The 18,191-nt window shown below is 37.4% G+C and overlaps 1 protein-coding gene across 1 annotated transcript in view; it reads right to left on the reverse strand.

The window, feature by feature from the left end:
* exoc5 (exocyst complex component 5) overlaps positions 1-18,181 on the reverse strand; it is a 23,027-nt gene extending 4,846 nt beyond the window's left edge. Inside the window, exons 1-17 of the mRNA XM_073826859.1 lie at positions 18,024-18,181; positions 17,547-17,641; positions 14,004-14,151; positions 13,156-13,350; positions 8,612-8,676; positions 7,544-7,572; positions 7,339-7,448; positions 7,183-7,227; positions 6,938-7,078; positions 6,378-6,460; positions 4,621-4,830; positions 4,342-4,489; positions 4,117-4,225; positions 1,024-1,144; positions 834-920; positions 611-719; positions 291-506 (exon numbers count right to left, since the gene is read on the reverse strand). Coding sequence (XP_073682960.1) covers positions 291-506; positions 611-719; positions 834-920; positions 1,024-1,144; positions 4,117-4,225; positions 4,342-4,489; positions 4,621-4,830; positions 6,378-6,460; positions 6,938-7,078; positions 7,183-7,227; positions 7,339-7,448; positions 7,544-7,572; positions 8,612-8,676; positions 13,156-13,350; positions 14,004-14,151; positions 17,547-17,641; positions 18,024-18,050 — 1,938 coding nt within the window. The 5' untranslated portion in view covers positions 18,051-18,181. The remainder of the gene's footprint in view (positions 1-290; positions 507-610; positions 720-833; positions 921-1,023; positions 1,145-4,116; positions 4,226-4,341; positions 4,490-4,620; positions 4,831-6,377; positions 6,461-6,937; positions 7,079-7,182; positions 7,228-7,338; positions 7,449-7,543; positions 7,573-8,611; positions 8,677-13,155; positions 13,351-14,003; positions 14,152-17,546; positions 17,642-18,023) is intronic.
* Between the last annotated feature and the right edge of the window lie 10 nt (positions 18,182-18,191).

Raw genomic sequence — 18,191 nt, forward strand, 5'->3', positions numbered from 1 at the left:
GGGGCCTTGCAAAACTGACCGGGGAACGAGGGGGCCCCGGAGCAAAAAAGGTTGGGAACCCCTGTTTTATTATATTCAAGTAATCATGTCACTTCAAAAGACTTTCATTAAACTGCACAATTTAAATGGATTACTTTTACAATGTCTTTATGAATCTTTTGAAGCATCAATTAAGGAAATGGACATTTAATAGTTTTTTTATAAAATATATTTATTTGTGGGTTTGGAACAAAACTTAGTAATTGATGACAGATTAAAAAAAGGTGGCAAAAATAAGAACTTTGACCTACCCTGAATTCTTTGGCGGAGCGGCGGTATTCTGCCACATCACAGATGGCCAGCATGCCACCCATGGAGCTGTAGCTGAACTGCTGCAGGTGCTCATGGATCAGCCTATGGAACCGCACACCCAGCTCAGTCAAAACAGTGTCTACATTCTTACCATCCATGGACCGCCGCACACGCTCCACCTGTTTGCTCACATAGGCACACACCTTTGAGCACGCCTTGAAGAAAGGGCACAGAAAAGAATACATATTAATACAGAAAAATCAGGAAGAATGTGTGTTTTAATACAATAATTATAGAGTATATGATTTTAAGATCTTACTGTAGTGTACTGTATCATGACATTGTTCTCGTCTTCTGGTTTGAAGTCGGTTTTCTTCTGTTCAGTCGCCAGGATGTGCTTCATCTGGCCTATCATGCAATTTAGTGTCCTAAAAACAAGGAAACATAAAATGTCACAGAAATTGCATTTAATGGCAATAAAGATATGTTTTGATTAAAACAAAGCTCTATTAAACAGAGTTTTCTGAGAGCTTTGAACCAACCGATCAATCCCAGTGTCCAGCTTCACCTCCATCTGTTCGATCACCTCTTTCTTCTTGTGCAGGCACTCTGTCAGCTTAGGAGAGGAGCTATAGGGGTTAGAGTTCAAATACATGTCATGAGAAGGTCACCAGTCAGCAGTCGCAGAAACAAAGAGACAGAGGCTAGAGAAACTAACTTAGTCAGACTCACCTAATAAGAGGCATAAGATGATCGTTAAACTGCTTATCAAAGAGGTGAAAGATTGTGTTGGCCTGCTGAACCACATCCAAAAAGTAGAGGTTGGCATTTTTGGCATCTGCAGATGGGATGGCTGCACAAGTCAAAAGAAATTTTAAAACGTAAAGTCCACTGCAGATTCATTCATTTGATATAAATGGAGAATTGGGGAAAATATTATTTGTCTAATAGACTGTACACAGTATCTGGACTCTCCCAATTTGTAAATAACATAGTTTCCACTCCACTAACAAGTGACTATGACTTCTCATAGTCGTATGGAGGTCATTTGGTTAATATTTTTTGTAAACTGGTCTGATCAACAACAACAACAAAAAAAAAACTACCTCAACAAAACAATTTGCTTAAAAATCACCTATTTCACCTATGGCTTTCAAGCAAGTTTACCTCTATACAAGAGCAAAATCTGATTAAATATGTTTGAGTAGAGCATAACTACAAAATTCACATCACAATAGAAATTTCCATTAATTTTCATGACTTTTCCAGCCTGTAAATTCCCAGATATTTGGGTTTTCTCTAGATAGACGTCTTTAACCATTTGTTTTTAGAATTTCATGCTACAAGTTACAAGAAGTTTAACCTTTTAAAAAAACATCTCAAGTGTTACCCTTTTTCAGTCCATTACCCTGTGTTTTGTGTTCTGCTTTTCTCTATACTAGTAGTAATCCATAATTTTTCTAGTAACATTTTATCATTTATCATTTATTTTACATATATATTTTTTACATTTCAGATAATGATCAATATTTTTTAAAATTTGATTCATCTTCTTTTTCGCTTTAGTTTACTATATAACATTTTTGTGTTGTACAGTGTATCCGGAAAGTATTCTCAGTGCTTTACTTTTTCCTCATTTTGTTATGTTACAGCCTTATTCCAAAATTAATTCATTATTTTCGTCCAAATTCTACAAACAATACCCCATAGTGACAATGTGAAAGAAATCTTAGTTTGTTTGAAATCTTTGCAAATGTATTAAAACTAAAAAAACTAAAAGAATCACATGTACATAAGTACCCTGTAAAATGCTTTTCTTACTTATATTTGTTTGTCTTGTTTCCAGCCAAAATATCTACAAATTTTTGAATCAAGAAGGATTTTCTAGACAAGTAAAAATTATTTTCTTGTTTTCAGAAAAAAACAAGTCAAAATTAAGTGCGTTTTTGCTTGAAACAATAAGAAAAATAATCTTGTTTTCTGTTTGAAATAAGATTCTGTTTTGTGCTTACCCCATTGTTCGAAGCAAAAACTCACTTAATTTTAACTACTTTTTTTTTCTCTGAAAAACAAGAAAATAATTTTTACTTGTCTAGAAAATCCTTCTTGATTTAAGAATTTGTAGATATTTTGGCTGGAAACAAGATGAAAAAATCTAAGTAAGAAAATTTTTGCAGCGTATTCACAGCCTTTTCTCAATACTTGAAGCACCTTTGGCACTAATTACAGCCTCAAGTCTTTTTGAGTATGATGCTACAAGCTTGGCACACCTATTTTTGGGCAGTTTCTCCCCTTCTTCTTTGCAGTACCTCTCAAGCTCCATCAGCTTGGATGGGGAGTGTCGGTGCACAGCCATTTTTAGATCTCTCCAGAGATGTTCAATCTGATTCAAGTCTGTGCTTTGGCTGGGCCACTCAAGGACATTCACAGAGTTGTCCCGTAGCTACTTCTTTGTTATCTTAGCTGTGTTTAGGGTCGTTGTCCTGTTGTAAGATGAACCATCCACCCAGTCTGAGGTCCAGAGTGCTCTGGAGTAGGTTTTCATTAAGGATGTCTCTATACATTGCTGCATTCATCTTTCCCTCGATCCTGACTAGTCTCTCCCAGTTCCTGCTACTGAAAAACAACCCCACAGCATGATGCTGTTACCAACATACCTTACTGTAGAGATGGTATTAGGTAGGTGATAAGTGGTGCCTGGTTTCCTCCACACATGACGCTTGGCATTCAGGCCAAAGAGTTTAATCTTTAATTCATCAGACCAGAAAATTTTGTTTCTCATGGTCAGAGACCTTCAGGTGCCTTTTGGCAAACTCCAGGCAGGCTGTGCCTTTTACCGAAGAGTGGTTTCCACCTGGCCACTCTACCATACAGGCCTGGTTGGTAGAGTGCTGCAGAGATGGTTGTTCTTCTGGAAGATTCTCCATAGAGAAACGCTGGAGCTCTTTCAGAGTGACCTCTGGGTTCTTGGTCACCTCCCTGACTAAGGCAGCCCGCTCAAAGAAGAGTCCTGGTGGTTCCAAACTTCTTCCATTTATGGATGATGGAGGCCACTGTGCTCATTGGGACCTTCAATGCTGCAGAAATGTTTCTGTACCCTTCCCCAGATCTGTGCCTCGATACAATCCTGTCTCGGAGGTCTACAGACAACTCCTTGGACTTCACGGCTTGTTTTGTGCTCTGACATACACTGTTAAATGTGGGACCTTATATAGACAGGAGTGTACCTTTCCAAATGATGTCCAATCAACTGAATTTACCAAAGGTGGACTCCAATCAAGTTGTAGAAACATTTCAAGGATGATCAGTGGAAACAGGACCTGAGCTCAATTTTAAGTGTCATGGCAAAGGCTGTGAATACTTATGTACATGTGATTTTTTCGTTTTTCTTTTGCTAAGATTTCAAACAAACTTCTTTTACATTGTCATTATGGGGTATTGTTTATAGAATTTGGAGAAAAATAATGAATTGAATCCATTTTGGAATAAGGTAACATATCAAAATGTGAAAAAAGTGAAGCACTGTGAATACTTTTCGGATGAACTGTATTTGGGTTTTCTCTAGATGAATGTCTTTAACCATTTTTTAGAATTTCATGTTAAGTTACAAGAAGTTCAACCTTTTTACCTTTTACCTTTTTTCACTTCATTACCCTGTTTTTTTGGATTTTCTCCATAATAGCAATAATTTTTCCAGAAACATTTTTCCAGTTATTTCTTACATTTCAGATAATGATATATATTTTTTTACAATTCGACTCATCTTCTTTTTCAGTTTAGTTTATGATTATAACATTTCCATATTCTAGATGGTGTTTGCCATACCTGACAGCCCAATCTCAAGGGCGTAATCAATATGGTCCACACACAGGTACTCCACCAAAAGCAGGAAAATGGAGAAGGCATTTTTTGGTAGATCTGCTGGGTCTGACAACTGCAACAAAGACAAAAATGGAGTCAATCATGCTAATGTTTACAACCCACAACCTCCAACAGAAGCAAAAGGCAACAGGTGTTTTCGTACTAAAGCAGTGCTTAAAATTCCTATACCTTGTTGCATCTCTCAAAGGCATGTCGGGTTTCCTGCAACAGGTTGACGACAACCTCTTGTGAGAGGAAAGTCTCTCCATGTGTGTCAATACTGGGTCCCAGAGGCAGGTTAGTGCGCTGTCTGATCCTCTCTTTTAGCTCCTGGATACTGTCAAAATAAGGAGAAAATATATGAGTAACGGTAAGATATCTAACAAAAATACACATTTGACAAAACAGCTAAGTTTTCAGAGTAACTTTGGAAAAAAAAAAGAAAGAAAAAAAACAACAGTTTCTCACCTTCCCGCGCCAACAGGACGTTTTTGGTGGTTCTTAGAGTCGTAATAGCGCTGAAGAATCATGCCACTGCGATTTTGTAGATATTGTCGCTCCATGTCTATGTAGCTCTCCAGATAACAGGAGAATATATTCTTTATCAGCTTAGAAAGAAACGTGTGCTTGTCTGAGCCCAAGTTAAAGTCTGAGAGTTTAGCAGCCAGTGCCGTTGTCCTAAAACCAAGTGGGTTATGACAGTTCAAAGCACTTGAATTTGACAAACATTTAATACTTTGAACTATTTAAGACTAAACAAAAATGGTTTGATGAGAGCAAAATGAACACTTATAGTTGCAAGTAAAATTATTCAACACCCAGGGACTGTAGTTTTTTCTGAAGATCCAGGACTTTATATTAATAGGATCTATAACAGATTACTGGCATATTAAAAGTGATAATGTCAATATATAATATAATATTTTTGAGTTCTAGAATTTTTTAATAACACAACTATGTCATTATTCAACCTCTAATTAACATTGCTGTTTTTCAGTCACTGTCACTGTATGGTGGGGAACAAATTTTTCTTAAAACACAACTAAACTTTTAGAAACTCTATTAGAAAACAGAATTAGCTTGAGCTGTTACATATACATAGTTAGCCCATGCATGTGCTAAAGTTAGCTAAGTAGCTAAAATGACAAAGTCAACAGAGCTCTCACAAAAGCCACAAAAAAGCTATAAAGAAGAAATAATTGTATTACTTTAGAAAGTCTAAGGCTATATGAAGATTTCCAAGACATTAAAAGTTCCAAGAGACACAGCTGGCAGCCTTATTTCTTAGCTTAAAATATTTCATACCAGAAAACCTTTGAGAGTGTTGAAGAAAAAGCACAATATCATAAAATATTTAATCAGGACAACTGAGGAAAAACCTACAATGTACAGCCAAAGACTTGCAAGATGAACCAATGGAAGGAGGATAAATTTCAATGCAGTGTATAAGAACACCAGAAAAGCATGGCCTTCATGTTGGGGCATCCTGACCAAGAAGAACATAAAACGCTGACTTGAATATGCTAAAATTCATTTAGATCGACCTGTGAACTTCTGGAAGAATGTTTCATGGAGTGATGTGACCAAACTGGAAGTTTTTAGACCGATGGATCAGTGGTATGTCTGGTGCAAAAAATCTTATAAGCAGAAGAACCATAGTCCATAGTCAAACATTGAGGTGAACCAGTTCTGTTATGGGGTGTTTTACTGTAGCAGTAAATGGAAATCATGACTGTATAAAATACATCTTGGATTCTTTTAAGTATCTGGCCTTTTTGGCAAAAAATGTGATGCTCTGGTGCAAAAACTGAAGCTGATGATCAATGGACTTTCCTGCAGGACTTATGCTTGGTTCAGGGATCAGTCACAGAATGTTCTTGAGTGGCCTGTTCAGTCTCCAGATTTAATTTTCATTGAAAATATTTGGTTGAATTTGAAGAAAGCAGTGGCAAAGTGAAAGCCAAGATTGCAGTAGAATGGTGACAAAAGCTTCTTAGCACTTCCAAGCAGCATTTATTTGTGTTTTTAAGAATAAAAGGTTCACAAAAAAATTTGAATTCTGGGGGTTAAATAGTTTTGGACATGAACGTTTCTCTAATAGTGTACTGATGCCTTTGTTGAATTGTTTTTACAAAATTTTGTTCTCTGCAGCAAAATATCTTGCAGGTCAAGGGGGTTGAATAATTTTGATTGCAACTGTAAAACAATGAAAAACTGACTGATACCTTGTATAGAGGTCATAGAGGTTCTTGAGGTATTGCTCCACATCAGAGTTGCGGGTCTCATCTAGTCTTTCTTTGACATGAGCCTAAAATCATAAGTCAATTCATGAGTAAATTGATGTGGCACTTGTTGATAGACAGCTGCTGTCAAATACTTTCACGTGTGTTTGTGTGCGCGCTCTGTAAACACCATGAAAAGGTTTTACGTATTTTATATATGCATTATATGTCCCACACTTGCCCACTAGGCTATCAGTGCCGACAATACAACTAAATTTTTGTTGCAGATTTTAGATGTTCCAAACAAAAAGTAGTGTGTAGTATTTGCGAAAGTGCAAAACTCCATAATGCTTGACTATTTGCAAAAGTATTGCTATGTAGTTGCTACAAGTATGTCGTATAATCTGGTCCTTTAATATAGTTTATGTCCCTCCTTTAAATCTACAGATTTGTATTGTCCACCAAGCAATATTTCATTTGTTCATGTCTCTTACATAAAGCATGAGCAAAAGCTTTAGCAAGCACAATTATATAATTTGGTAATGTGTACATGTGTTACATACCTGTATCTTATTCTCAAAGATGCTCTGGATGAGTTTAGCCATGACAGTCTCTGGACTGCAGAAAACCTCTCCAACCTGTTTATTAACCCGCTGACACAGAATTGCAATGTCTTCAAATACATCATTCCGCATGTACGCTCCCTACAAACACCAAAAGACACTGGTGATATAACAGATCGAACATTGGGCATCTTTGACAGATAAATAGAACAGAAACACTTTCAGTCTCAGGTTCAGTTTGGTACCTCTTGGCACTGCTTGATGTAGACATCCACACAATGGGCATAACCCTGTAGCAAATAAGATAAGAAATAAAAATTTCATATTGTACATTGAACAAACGTCTAAAATAAATTGCATTATAATCCTGAGGGCTCTTTACTGTTATACTCCAAACAAACCTTAAAATGTAGCAGGACTGCTGCCACCTCACGCATACGTCCAATCTCTCCCCTTCGCTGAGCTGCTGTGAACTCCTGGATTAATTGACGCTCAAGGTCATGATATTTACCTTTCAAATAAACACAGTGCTTATGTTAACATAATTTGCATATTTAGCAAATATGTAAATAACATTGTTGTCTTATTTAGTCTACAGTTGCTTACTTGCTATCTTGGCCTTGACATCAGAAAATCTGAATAGGGACGTAAGGCAGAAAACAAGCATGGGAAAGAGAGAAGAACAGAGTTAATTTAAAACTTTTTTCAGTCCAAAACACTACAGATGATCAGTGAGAGAATATCACAACAAACATGTTTGAACTTTTGCTTAGATCTCAGAAACAGTCAAAACAAACTATGTGAATGAAAAAGTTTTTGCTTGTTTTGTCTTGACCAATGCATTACTACATTTGCTTGCTTTGAATTTTGCTTGTTGCATTTTCTTAAAGCTGAAGTTAAAATATGACCAATGGCAGAAGTGAAAAGTGTTTGGAAACCTGTCTGACTAGTGGTGCAGAACTTGCACATTTCATATTTAAGCCCAAAGTATACTTTGATTTTTACATGAACAGGTAAGGTTAACATGCAGTGCACATGCATACATTTTGGCATCAAAATAGGATGCATGCAGTCCATTTTTTCTAGAGTCTCTCAAGTTGCACATGCAAATGCAAGTTTTTGTACCATCATTATTTTTTCTGCAAGAAGGCAACATCGACCCAGACTGGTGTTTCACAGTCAAAATGGAAGAGAACAACAACAGGTACCAGTAACTGCAATAACCAGGAGTCGACATTTTCAAGGTTTTCAATCTGGTTCTCATGAGACTACCTAAAGATTGGCATTGGTGCTCACACTGCACATAGTATAAGAAACTATAAAATACCAATAAATACCAGTAATAATAATGCACTTTATTTCTTCAGTTTTTTTTTATAAACAATAAACTAAATAAATCATGATTAAACTTTTATATTTTATATATTGTATTAAATTAAAATACAATTATTTTATTTTTATGCAAAATATTTACATTTTCATAATTTTTGTATGCATCAAGTATGCACTGCTGGTTTTAGTGCTGCTGAGTGAAAAGTATATAATCCATCAAATAGACTATACTTCAGCCTTTAACGTGTAATCAGTACTGTTTATATGATCTCCTGTACAGCACAACATTACAACATTCCCTAAACCTCCAATATGCCTAGACTCCATCTGCAGGTCGCTTACCTATCAAACGGCAGCTCTTGAGCAATCAGGTGCAACTTCTGAATGATGTCTGCAGCTTCTTTTATCTGTTTGGGATGAGAACAGACCATGGTGAGAGAGGAAAAATGGTCACTACAGGACAGGCACCTAAATACACAAACAGAGGCCAGAGGCAGCACCCTTAAATCTGGGGATCGGCTTACAGTAAATCTATCCTTCTCGCATATGTTCCTCACTCTGCTCGTCCACCATGAGGATGATAAGAGTTAGCTCAGCCATGCACACCTGAACCTCATCATCATCAGACCTTAACCCCCGTCCATCAGCCGCTGCCCAGCCAACACCTTACACTCACTCATGACTATTAAGAATGGACTATGGCTAATCCCTCGGTAAATCACCTCCCATAATCTGTCCCCATAGGCAGGTAGGAGGTCTGGGCAAAAACAGGACCCTGACAAGAACCCCCCACCTCTCCCTTCAAGCCCGATGGACGAGGAGGAGAAAAAGGCGATCCGAAAGGCCCTGCTGTCCACATATCCTCTGTTCCCACTCTCCTTTTCCTGCCTGCCTCAGCTAACATCATTATTGTGCTCCCGTGAGGTGGATCCATCCCTTTTCCGCTCTCCTCGCCGAGGTTTTCTAAGTATCTGTCCCCCAGCTAAGATTAGCTAAATCCCATGTAAGTGATGTAGCCGTCTCCCAGCAGTAGGGGGTTTTACCGGCGCTTGTCTCCTCGCTGCCTGGGCCCGGCCCTCCCTTTCACAGGGATTAACCCAGCCTTCGTTCCTTCCATTTCCCTTCTCTCCTTCCCCCCTCAGCTATTCACCGGCAGCTCCTCTCACTTCCCCTCTTTTCTCTTCTGGAGGCGTGTACGTCTTGAGAAATATTGAAAAGTCTGGCGGGTATATTCCCACATGGCTCTCTGGAAGCATGTTGGTGGCCTTATGCTAATAGCATCAGAAGATGTAAGACTTGCCACCCAGGGTCGGTCACATCATTACCGAACGACTTGAGAGATTAATTTATAAAGTGGCATTTCCAATTAAGTTGGCGTACATCAACATCTAAGCAAGGCACATATATTAGCCTCAGGCATCCTTTATGGTCGTACCCATTACTGTTGCGTACAAACAAACTTTTATCGGGTTTGGTTGCAACAGTTGTTTCGGTTACAACTTCAACACTGCAGTCTAGAAAGTCATATTTCCCCATAAATCCTAAATCTACAGCCAACATTGATATATACCCCACAGTCAGTCAACCGGATCTGGCCTGTCATGGGTAGAGTTGCACCAGTAGTTCATAAGTTCTTACTTAAAGGGGACATCGGATGTAAAATTCACTTTTACCTGGTGTTTGCATTTAAGTGTGTCTTAGCAGTGTGTGGACACAACCACTCTATAATTATAACAATCCATTCACTTTTTTTAGGGTGCGTTCACACTAGGGTTGTTCCGATTCCGATACTAGTATCGGAAATGCCGCCGATACCACAAAAAAAAATCTAGCATCGGAATCGGCGAGTACTTGAACCCACGTACCGATCCGATACCATTTTCTTAAAATATGTTATTCCCGCTAGCAAATCAGAAGCCAGTTCTTCTTCGCGGCTCAGAATGCAAACAGTGTTGCCACAAGCAACCACTGTTTAGAGCAGCGAAGAAGAAATACAAATGTGCTAGCAGTTTGTCCGCTAAAACGGCGGCATGTCTCATATGTAGCACTTTATGATTTCTGCGATGCGGAAAACACGGACGGAATCGCGGAATCCAGTCAAAATGGAACTTACAGTTTAACGCGGAACGTCACGGAATTTGTAAAAGTTTGATGCATTAATCAAAGGTAGTTCATTACACTTAAATCAAATCGTGATATGGACTAATATTAAGCCGAAAACCGACTGTTTAAATATGAATTAATGCGTGGTTCTGTGTTAATGAATTGTACAGGCGCGTGGTTTGTTTACTCCTTGTACTGAAGCGCGCGGAACACTTGCGCCAATATTAAAGGGCTCCAGACTGTGACCAATTTTTCTGCCAGTGTTACTAATTTTCGTGAGCGGTCACACTGGCGCGACCACCGCGTTGTTCAACTCATAAGCTCTGCCATTTCTGTCTCAGATGAGAAACATAAAATGGCACGCGAAACGAAAGTGAAACTAACACGATACGTTTGAGCTGCTCAGCGCTGACCGTTTATCAGCTTGGACTGCAATGCAAACAAACTTGCACAAACCCCGAACAGCTTTATTCGGGAGCCAACGTTGATTTTGCAACACTGTTACTGCTGCGAGATCCAGTGAGGAGCATTTGAAAATGCCGCACAATGAATAAGGTTGCTGCGAGAACTAGTGAGAATCTTTCAAATTCTGGCCAAAATTCTCTGTTATAAACAGGGCTAATGTACGTCAGAAAACCAGATTAGTAATACTAACTATATGAAAAAATATTACTGTCAAATGTATGTCATATAATAAAAATACTCTAGTTCACTGTATATGTCATATAATAAAAGTTCAATGTATGTCATATAATAAAAATACTCTAGTTCACTGTATATATCACTGTATATTTGTTTTATTAAGGAATAAGTCTGAAGCACACAATAAAATAATTTATTAGTATTATCTACAGCTGTATATACAATTACACACCCAGGTATCGGATTAGTACTCGGTATCGGCCGATACCCCGAGCCCAGGTATCGGAATCGGTATCGGGAAGGAAAAAAGGGTATCGGAACATCTCTAGTTCACACTTGTAGTTTGGTTAGTTTGGTTCATTTGGTTCGGACCAAAAAGGATACATTTGGTCCTGGTTCGATTAGCGTTTACACTGGCGTTTTTGACAGCGAACCTAAAGATACCGAACCTAAAGGCATAGTGATACGTTCACAACCTGATTAGTCGGGTTGAATGACGTACACTCCAAACAAAATGAAAAGGTGTATTCGACTTAAAGCGTTTATGACCTCAAAGTACCCATTTAGAGATCGGTCTGCTGATTGCTGCTTTAAGTCGCATACACGCAATGGCGTCTGCTGGACTAAGCGCGCTCATTGTTGCGTTATATTCTCATCACCCGTGAACTCACAAAGAGCTCATAAAAGGCACTTTACCTCCTTGTTGCTCTACGTTTAATCTCTGCTCATTTTGTTTTGGATACACCGCTTGTTGCCTTCATGAAATCATGTCGCATAGCATTGCATCTTGTCATTACTTCCTGTTTTTGGTTTGTTTAGAAGTATTTGGTCCATGTCGCATTCATATTTCATTCGAACCAGAGTTCGTTTGGAAGTGGAGCGGGACCCATCTTTTTAGCAGTATCAGTCTGCTTGTTTAGTGCGCACCAGAGTTTGGATGTCAGCGTTCACACTTACTCAAACGAACCGCACTAACAGAGCAATCGCACCAGGGTTCCTTTTTTATTGAACCAAACGTGACAAGTGTGAACACACCCTTAATCCCCAAAAAACTAAACAGTCTTAATTATCAAGCCATTTTAGTGCTTCTTGCTGTTTGGCCTTGCCCACGACTGCTGAGGGACTGTCCCGTATTAGCATATTTCAACCCTCGGCCTGTTTCCGCCATTTTCTCCGCACTCCAGCAGCTGTAACGACAACGTCTCGCAAGCAATGCAGTTCTTTTGTAGTTGGATATATTCTTTATTTTCTCAGAGCCATTGAGGACGCAGTGGATTAGTTTTGTTTTTGATGGTAATATGCCACCGAATACACAAAATAATGTAAGAGAGGGGTAGGGTGATAAGTAGCTCATTATCGTTTAAAGACACATGCACCGAAATGGATTACTATGAACAGAGCTGTTTTTGACAAGGTAAAAAGGGTGTTGATTTACATGACCATTAAGTAATTTTAACAAAAGTATGTTAGAGACAATTCATGAAGACCCTAAACAATCATAACTTGTGGAGAATGGGCATCCAATGTCCCCTTAAAACTGGAACACAAAGTCCACACTAGGGGCTTAGTAACTACTAGCTAGTTTGCAACTAGATCTGTACGTAATTTGTTTGCACCAATAGGCAGCAACGTAGCTAGTAGGCCATAAAATCTCCATAAAGTAATGCGTAGTTGCAATTCCATCACTGTTTTTTTATAACCCTGAGGTTTCCGTGAATATTTATGTCATAAGCGTAACAAATATTTAATAGTGCATAAGTTATAACAATGCCCCATACGTTGCAATTAACTTTCCCACAGCCTAGTTATTTTTGTCTAGTTATCTAGTTATGAATAAATAACCAGCTCATCAGCATACTCTTCCACAAATGACGGCAAAGAGAAGCTTTACCATGCAAACATTTTACAACACAGTTTACTGTAATCCTCAAAAGTTGGCGCATTCATGTAAACACTGTATGTCTGAATGATGTAGCTACACATGAAAAGAAACTGCCCTCAAATAAAAAAAAGAAAATCAATGAAAATATAGGCCAATATGTAATTATAGCTGTTTTATTATTGGTGGTTTTAATGTTGTCCTCTTAGCTTCTGAAGCGAAGTGTTTTATGATATAGCTAGGCAGTCTATCTAAATCTGACCTTGTCAGGATTGTTGAAGACATCACTGCGCAGTTCTCCATCCAGGAACTCATTGAAGTATGTCATGAGTCTCTGAGCCTCCACTGCCCTTTGTCTTGGAGTATTGACTCCTTCTAGCTGGTCTCCCAGATGACACACCTTGGTGGCCACGTAACTGATATGTTCATCCAACTCCTGGAAGTGCTGGAAGGCCACCTTTAAAAACAAGTACAGTCAAACCAAAAATTATTCAAACACCAGATATCATTTTTGATATTTTTTACTAGTGGGTGCAGGACACTATAGTTCATTTATGTAAGTAGCAAAATAAAATAAACTGTGACATATTATACCCCAAAATTCTTCATACAGTGGACTACCATTAAAATTGCTAAAAAATTTGGGACCAAAAATGATTCAGACACTTTGGCCTAACCATGTTTTTTCGTTAACTGCTAATGCAACCTTTTTATACTACAGACTGAACAAAATTAAGCATTGCTTGGTAATTGGTCAACAAAGTACTGATAGTTATGTAAACATTGTTATACTAACCGTTGTCTGAATTTTTAGTTGATTGCAATCCATTACATACCTTTCCATCAAAGTTATCTGACCTTATCAAGAAGAATTTGTTCTGACACAGTTTAACTCTGAGTTCTTTTAACATTTTAATACTATTTACTTAACTAAAGCGAACTGTGATAATATGAACAATTTTGAAGGTTTTGTTTTGACTGTATAACAACAAAGTAAAGGCACATGCAATGTAATTCACTGTGAAGTGACACATGACTACCCAAATGGTTCAAAGATCCCCTTGTCTTTAGACATCTTAAAATAAATGCAAAAATATAATGGCCACTGACTTGGTTGCTTCTCTGCAGGTCTTGAACCTTGTGGGCAAACTCCTTGGCTTCACGATGACATTGCTGCTCCAACTTCTCCACCTTCCTTTGAATCCTTTCATCCAGCTGTTTTAGTTCCTCAATGTGGTTCACAAACTCTTCCAGCAACCTGGAACCAAAGACATGACATTAAAGAGCTGCAGGCAGCAAAGCACAATTTCTGTCTTGACAAGCATTTTAAATACTTTAAACACATTAAAGGGAATACAATATTACATTTGTAGCATTTAATTTTTTCCCCTGAAGTCCACTTATAATGTCATTCTTGGCGTCTTACAGCAAAAACCTAATTTAGTTTCACAACGCCTCTGTATTCTATAACTTGTAAGGGTACAGTTCATGTACATGCATAGCCTACCTACTAATACAACATTACCACTATCATTTATTATAACATACTTGCCACATAAGCTTCGCAGGTAGGCTTAAACATAACATTTATATTTGCTTTGTAATGGATGATAATAGATGCTTTCTTGGCGTCAGAACTTTATTTTTGAGTATGCACGGACAATACAGCATGTATGCTGAAAAGAGTGGGTTGACATTCTAAATGACCTTATTTTTAAAGCTTGTTTCAAAGTTTGGTGCCAGTAAGTTTAAAGAAATACTATACAGTAGTGTATAGGGCATTAAGTTTAAAAGGTTTTAAATGTTAAAACTATGAAAACTTTAAAAAGCTATAATTAACTATATATGTGACCCTGGACCACAAAACCAGTCTTAAGTCGCTGGGGTATATTTGTAGCAATAGCCAAAAATACATTGCATGGGTCAAAATTATAGATTTTTTTTTTTATGCCAAAAATCATTAGGAAATTAAGTAAAGATCATGTTCCATGAAGATTTTTGTCAAATTCATATTGTAAATATATCAAAATGTAATTTTAGATTAGTAATATGCATTGTAAAGAACCTAATTTGGACAACTTTAAAGGCGATTTTCTCAGTATTTTGATTTTTTTGCACCCTCAGATTCCTCATTTTCAAATAGATGTATCTCGGCCAAATATTGTCCTATCCTAACAAACCATACACCAATAGAAAGCCTATTTATTGAGCTTTCATGTGATGCATACATCTCAGTTTTGTAAAATTTAACCTTATGACTGGTTTTGTGGTCAAGGGTCACATATGATTAACCATTATGTACTATTTAAAAATAAATTTAAGAAATGCAAGAATAAGAAATGCAAAACAGAAGACTTTTCACAAGTGGTCACACACTTTTGGATGCCACTGCACATTGAAATTTGTTCGTATGGCCTACGTGGACACTAGTTACTCGCCAAAAGAAGGAGAATCGCTGACAACCAGAACTCAGAGTCATTTTTATACATGAAAAGTACACTAGAGCAGAGGCTTCAGAAAGCGTTCCAAAGAACACTCTTTGTGTCCACAGAACACTGAAAAGGGATCCATTTCACAGTTGATTTGCGCGATGTAGGCTTACGTCCCAAATTAAGTTAGCTTGGCTAGCATGTAATCTGTGAGGAAATGTTATATAAAACCTGACCAATCATATGAAAATGCCTGAAGCTCTGTTCCCAGATCCTGAAACCAGCTCAGCGGCAGGGATCAGTATATGCTGGGCTGAGATTCATTTATCTTTCATGAATGCTTCTCCAAATAGACGCTGAAAAAATCTGAGAGCCTGATCTCAAAGTGTGAAGCGAAAAAGCATCCAGGGAGAGCATCTTATTTGTCAAGATCACATAAGCACTTACCTCGGCAGCAAATCAGCTAATGGCCTGTTACCATAAATTGTGGTACTTCATAAAAAGAGCCTCTCCGTGCTGTGCTGTGCGTGTGCGCGTATATTTAGGAAACCTCACGCATACAACCAAAAGCTTCGTCAGCTGCATTTCAAAGAACTTGTAGGACAGCAAAGTCAAAAGCTCCAACTCAGCAAGTTTGGATTCTCTGGGTGGTAGCAAAACATTCTGAAGTGATGAGTATATAATCTCATATCACCGTAATTCCCTAAACGCTGCTGGCAGCTTAAGTTCTTTTTCCTCTCCATCTTTTCCCCTCAAATTTGTTCTCTTCCATCATTTGTAAGTCAATGGTTTGCCCAGCTCACAACAGCCTCTTCATGGTCGGTTATTTGAGAGCTCGGTGTAAAATTTGGGGCGATGTTTCTGCTCTGGCAGTCAAAAGCACTCTTGCTGTGTCTGTGTGTGTTAAAGTAAACTTCTTGTCTTTTTTATGCTTTTGTCTCTGACTGTGAAATGACCGTCAAACTAGCCCAACTTCAACAAAATGATATGTTGTGATTATGTCAACACTATAAATTTATTATAAAAGTCACTTTGAAAAGTTTTTGGACACTTTTGAATTTCAAAGCATTAGAAAACTAAATATCATCAAATGACGTTTTTGGCAAAACAAGTATTTTCTAGACTTTACTAATTTCACTTTTCTAGTTACTTTTACCAACAGATAAAGTAAGTTCACACAGGTGTCCTAACAAAGCATCAGTAAGTTCACAAACTATTTTGTCATTTTAAACAATATATCTTATTCTGGTAAATTGTTTTAAAAGGGTTTGTGTTATATTTCTTCTTTTTCACAAAACAAGTATGTTACATAACGCAAAAAACATTCAAGATTTGTGGTTTAAGCTTCTAAAACTTTTTTGGGCCACTATATGAATAATTAGACCCAGAAGGCACAAAATCTGAATATTCTGCACTACTTTAGAAAAAATATGTAAGACTGGTTTAAATAAAATGTGTATAGAGCAGAAAGTTTGAGGATCTTATCATTACGTAAAACCACACAGAATTTTTTCTTTAATAAATTTGAGATAGAATTTTAATATATGAACAGTGGATGTATATCTATGTATTGTCCAATCCTATGAAAGTCAGTGTTTAATTTGTATAAATTAAAAAAGAAAATGCATATATTTCATATACAGCATGAACACACTTTACATTTATAAAATGCAATCAGTCTGTTTAAGAAATTAAATAATGCAATACAATAGCTAGAAATTAGTAAAGAGACAAGTAAAATCTAAAAATACACTACCAGTTAAAGCATATGCATATTTACTCATTATTTATTAATACTTTTATTCCATGCTTTAGAATAATATTAAAGTACAGTCAAAAACATTAGATCCCATCGCATTCCACTCTCTCATTCTGCTATGATGTCTATCAAAATGTTTATAATATAAAACAAAAAAGCTAATTTAACCTGATATTTCAGCTTCTTTGAAGTAACTAACTTTTGTCTATGATCTGCACAATGGGCTTCTCATTACCAATTTCATAAGGTGCATCTTGAGACTCTTTCTGTACAGTACTGAAGTTTTGCCATCTACACTGACACCTTCTTTTCAATTACTATCCCATACAATTTGACCATTTCAAAAAAAAAAAAATCATACATAAGAATAAGCCCTATGATCAAAAGGTATTTATTATTGATGATGATAAACATTCATTCATAGTCAAAAAAGCTCACACAACTTGCAGTGTATGTGTGACTCACTTTTTGGGGTCAAATGCCTCTGCGCCTCCTTTGGAACCTCCTCCAGGTGTTCTCCATGCCAGTCTCTCAATATATTCATCAGCATCAAATGGCTCCTATAAAATAAGATAACCCAAGTGCAATTGATAATGACATAGAGAAATACATAAGCTTTAATACATAAAGATGAGCATCTGAATTGATAATCCTGAGGTGGTCTAGACTCTAGTCTAGTCAGAATTTTGCTTAACTGAACAGATCGTCTGACAACACAAAAACAGAACAGCTGTGCAGAATATTTACATGACAGTGTGGTTTTTAGCTTCTAATCAGTGCTAATCTACTGTCTGCATGTAGCATGACATTATACGTCAAAACTAAACAATGTAAATACTGCACGCGAAAAAGCATTTATATGAGCTATGAAAACAGTTGGAGCTATAACGCAGACCGTGACAGCTTTCGTGACATCTTTGGAAAAAATATAAACAGACCTACCTCGAATAACTGAGCTGTCGTAGCCATATTTCACAGCGCCAGAAAGCAAAAGTTAACTCCGCAAATAGTCCTTAAACGGCGTCGTTTTAAGACTGTATTTTGCTGCTTGTTGTTGATATCTATTCTGAAAACAATTGCTTCCTGCATCCAGCTGCCATGACCGGGCCG

The sequence above is a fragment of the Garra rufa genome, chromosome 21, assembly GCF_049309525.1.
Source record: "Garra rufa chromosome 21, GarRuf1.0, whole genome shotgun sequence".
In the NCBI taxonomy this organism is placed as follows: domain Eukaryota; kingdom Metazoa; phylum Chordata; class Actinopteri; order Cypriniformes; family Cyprinidae; genus Garra; species Garra rufa.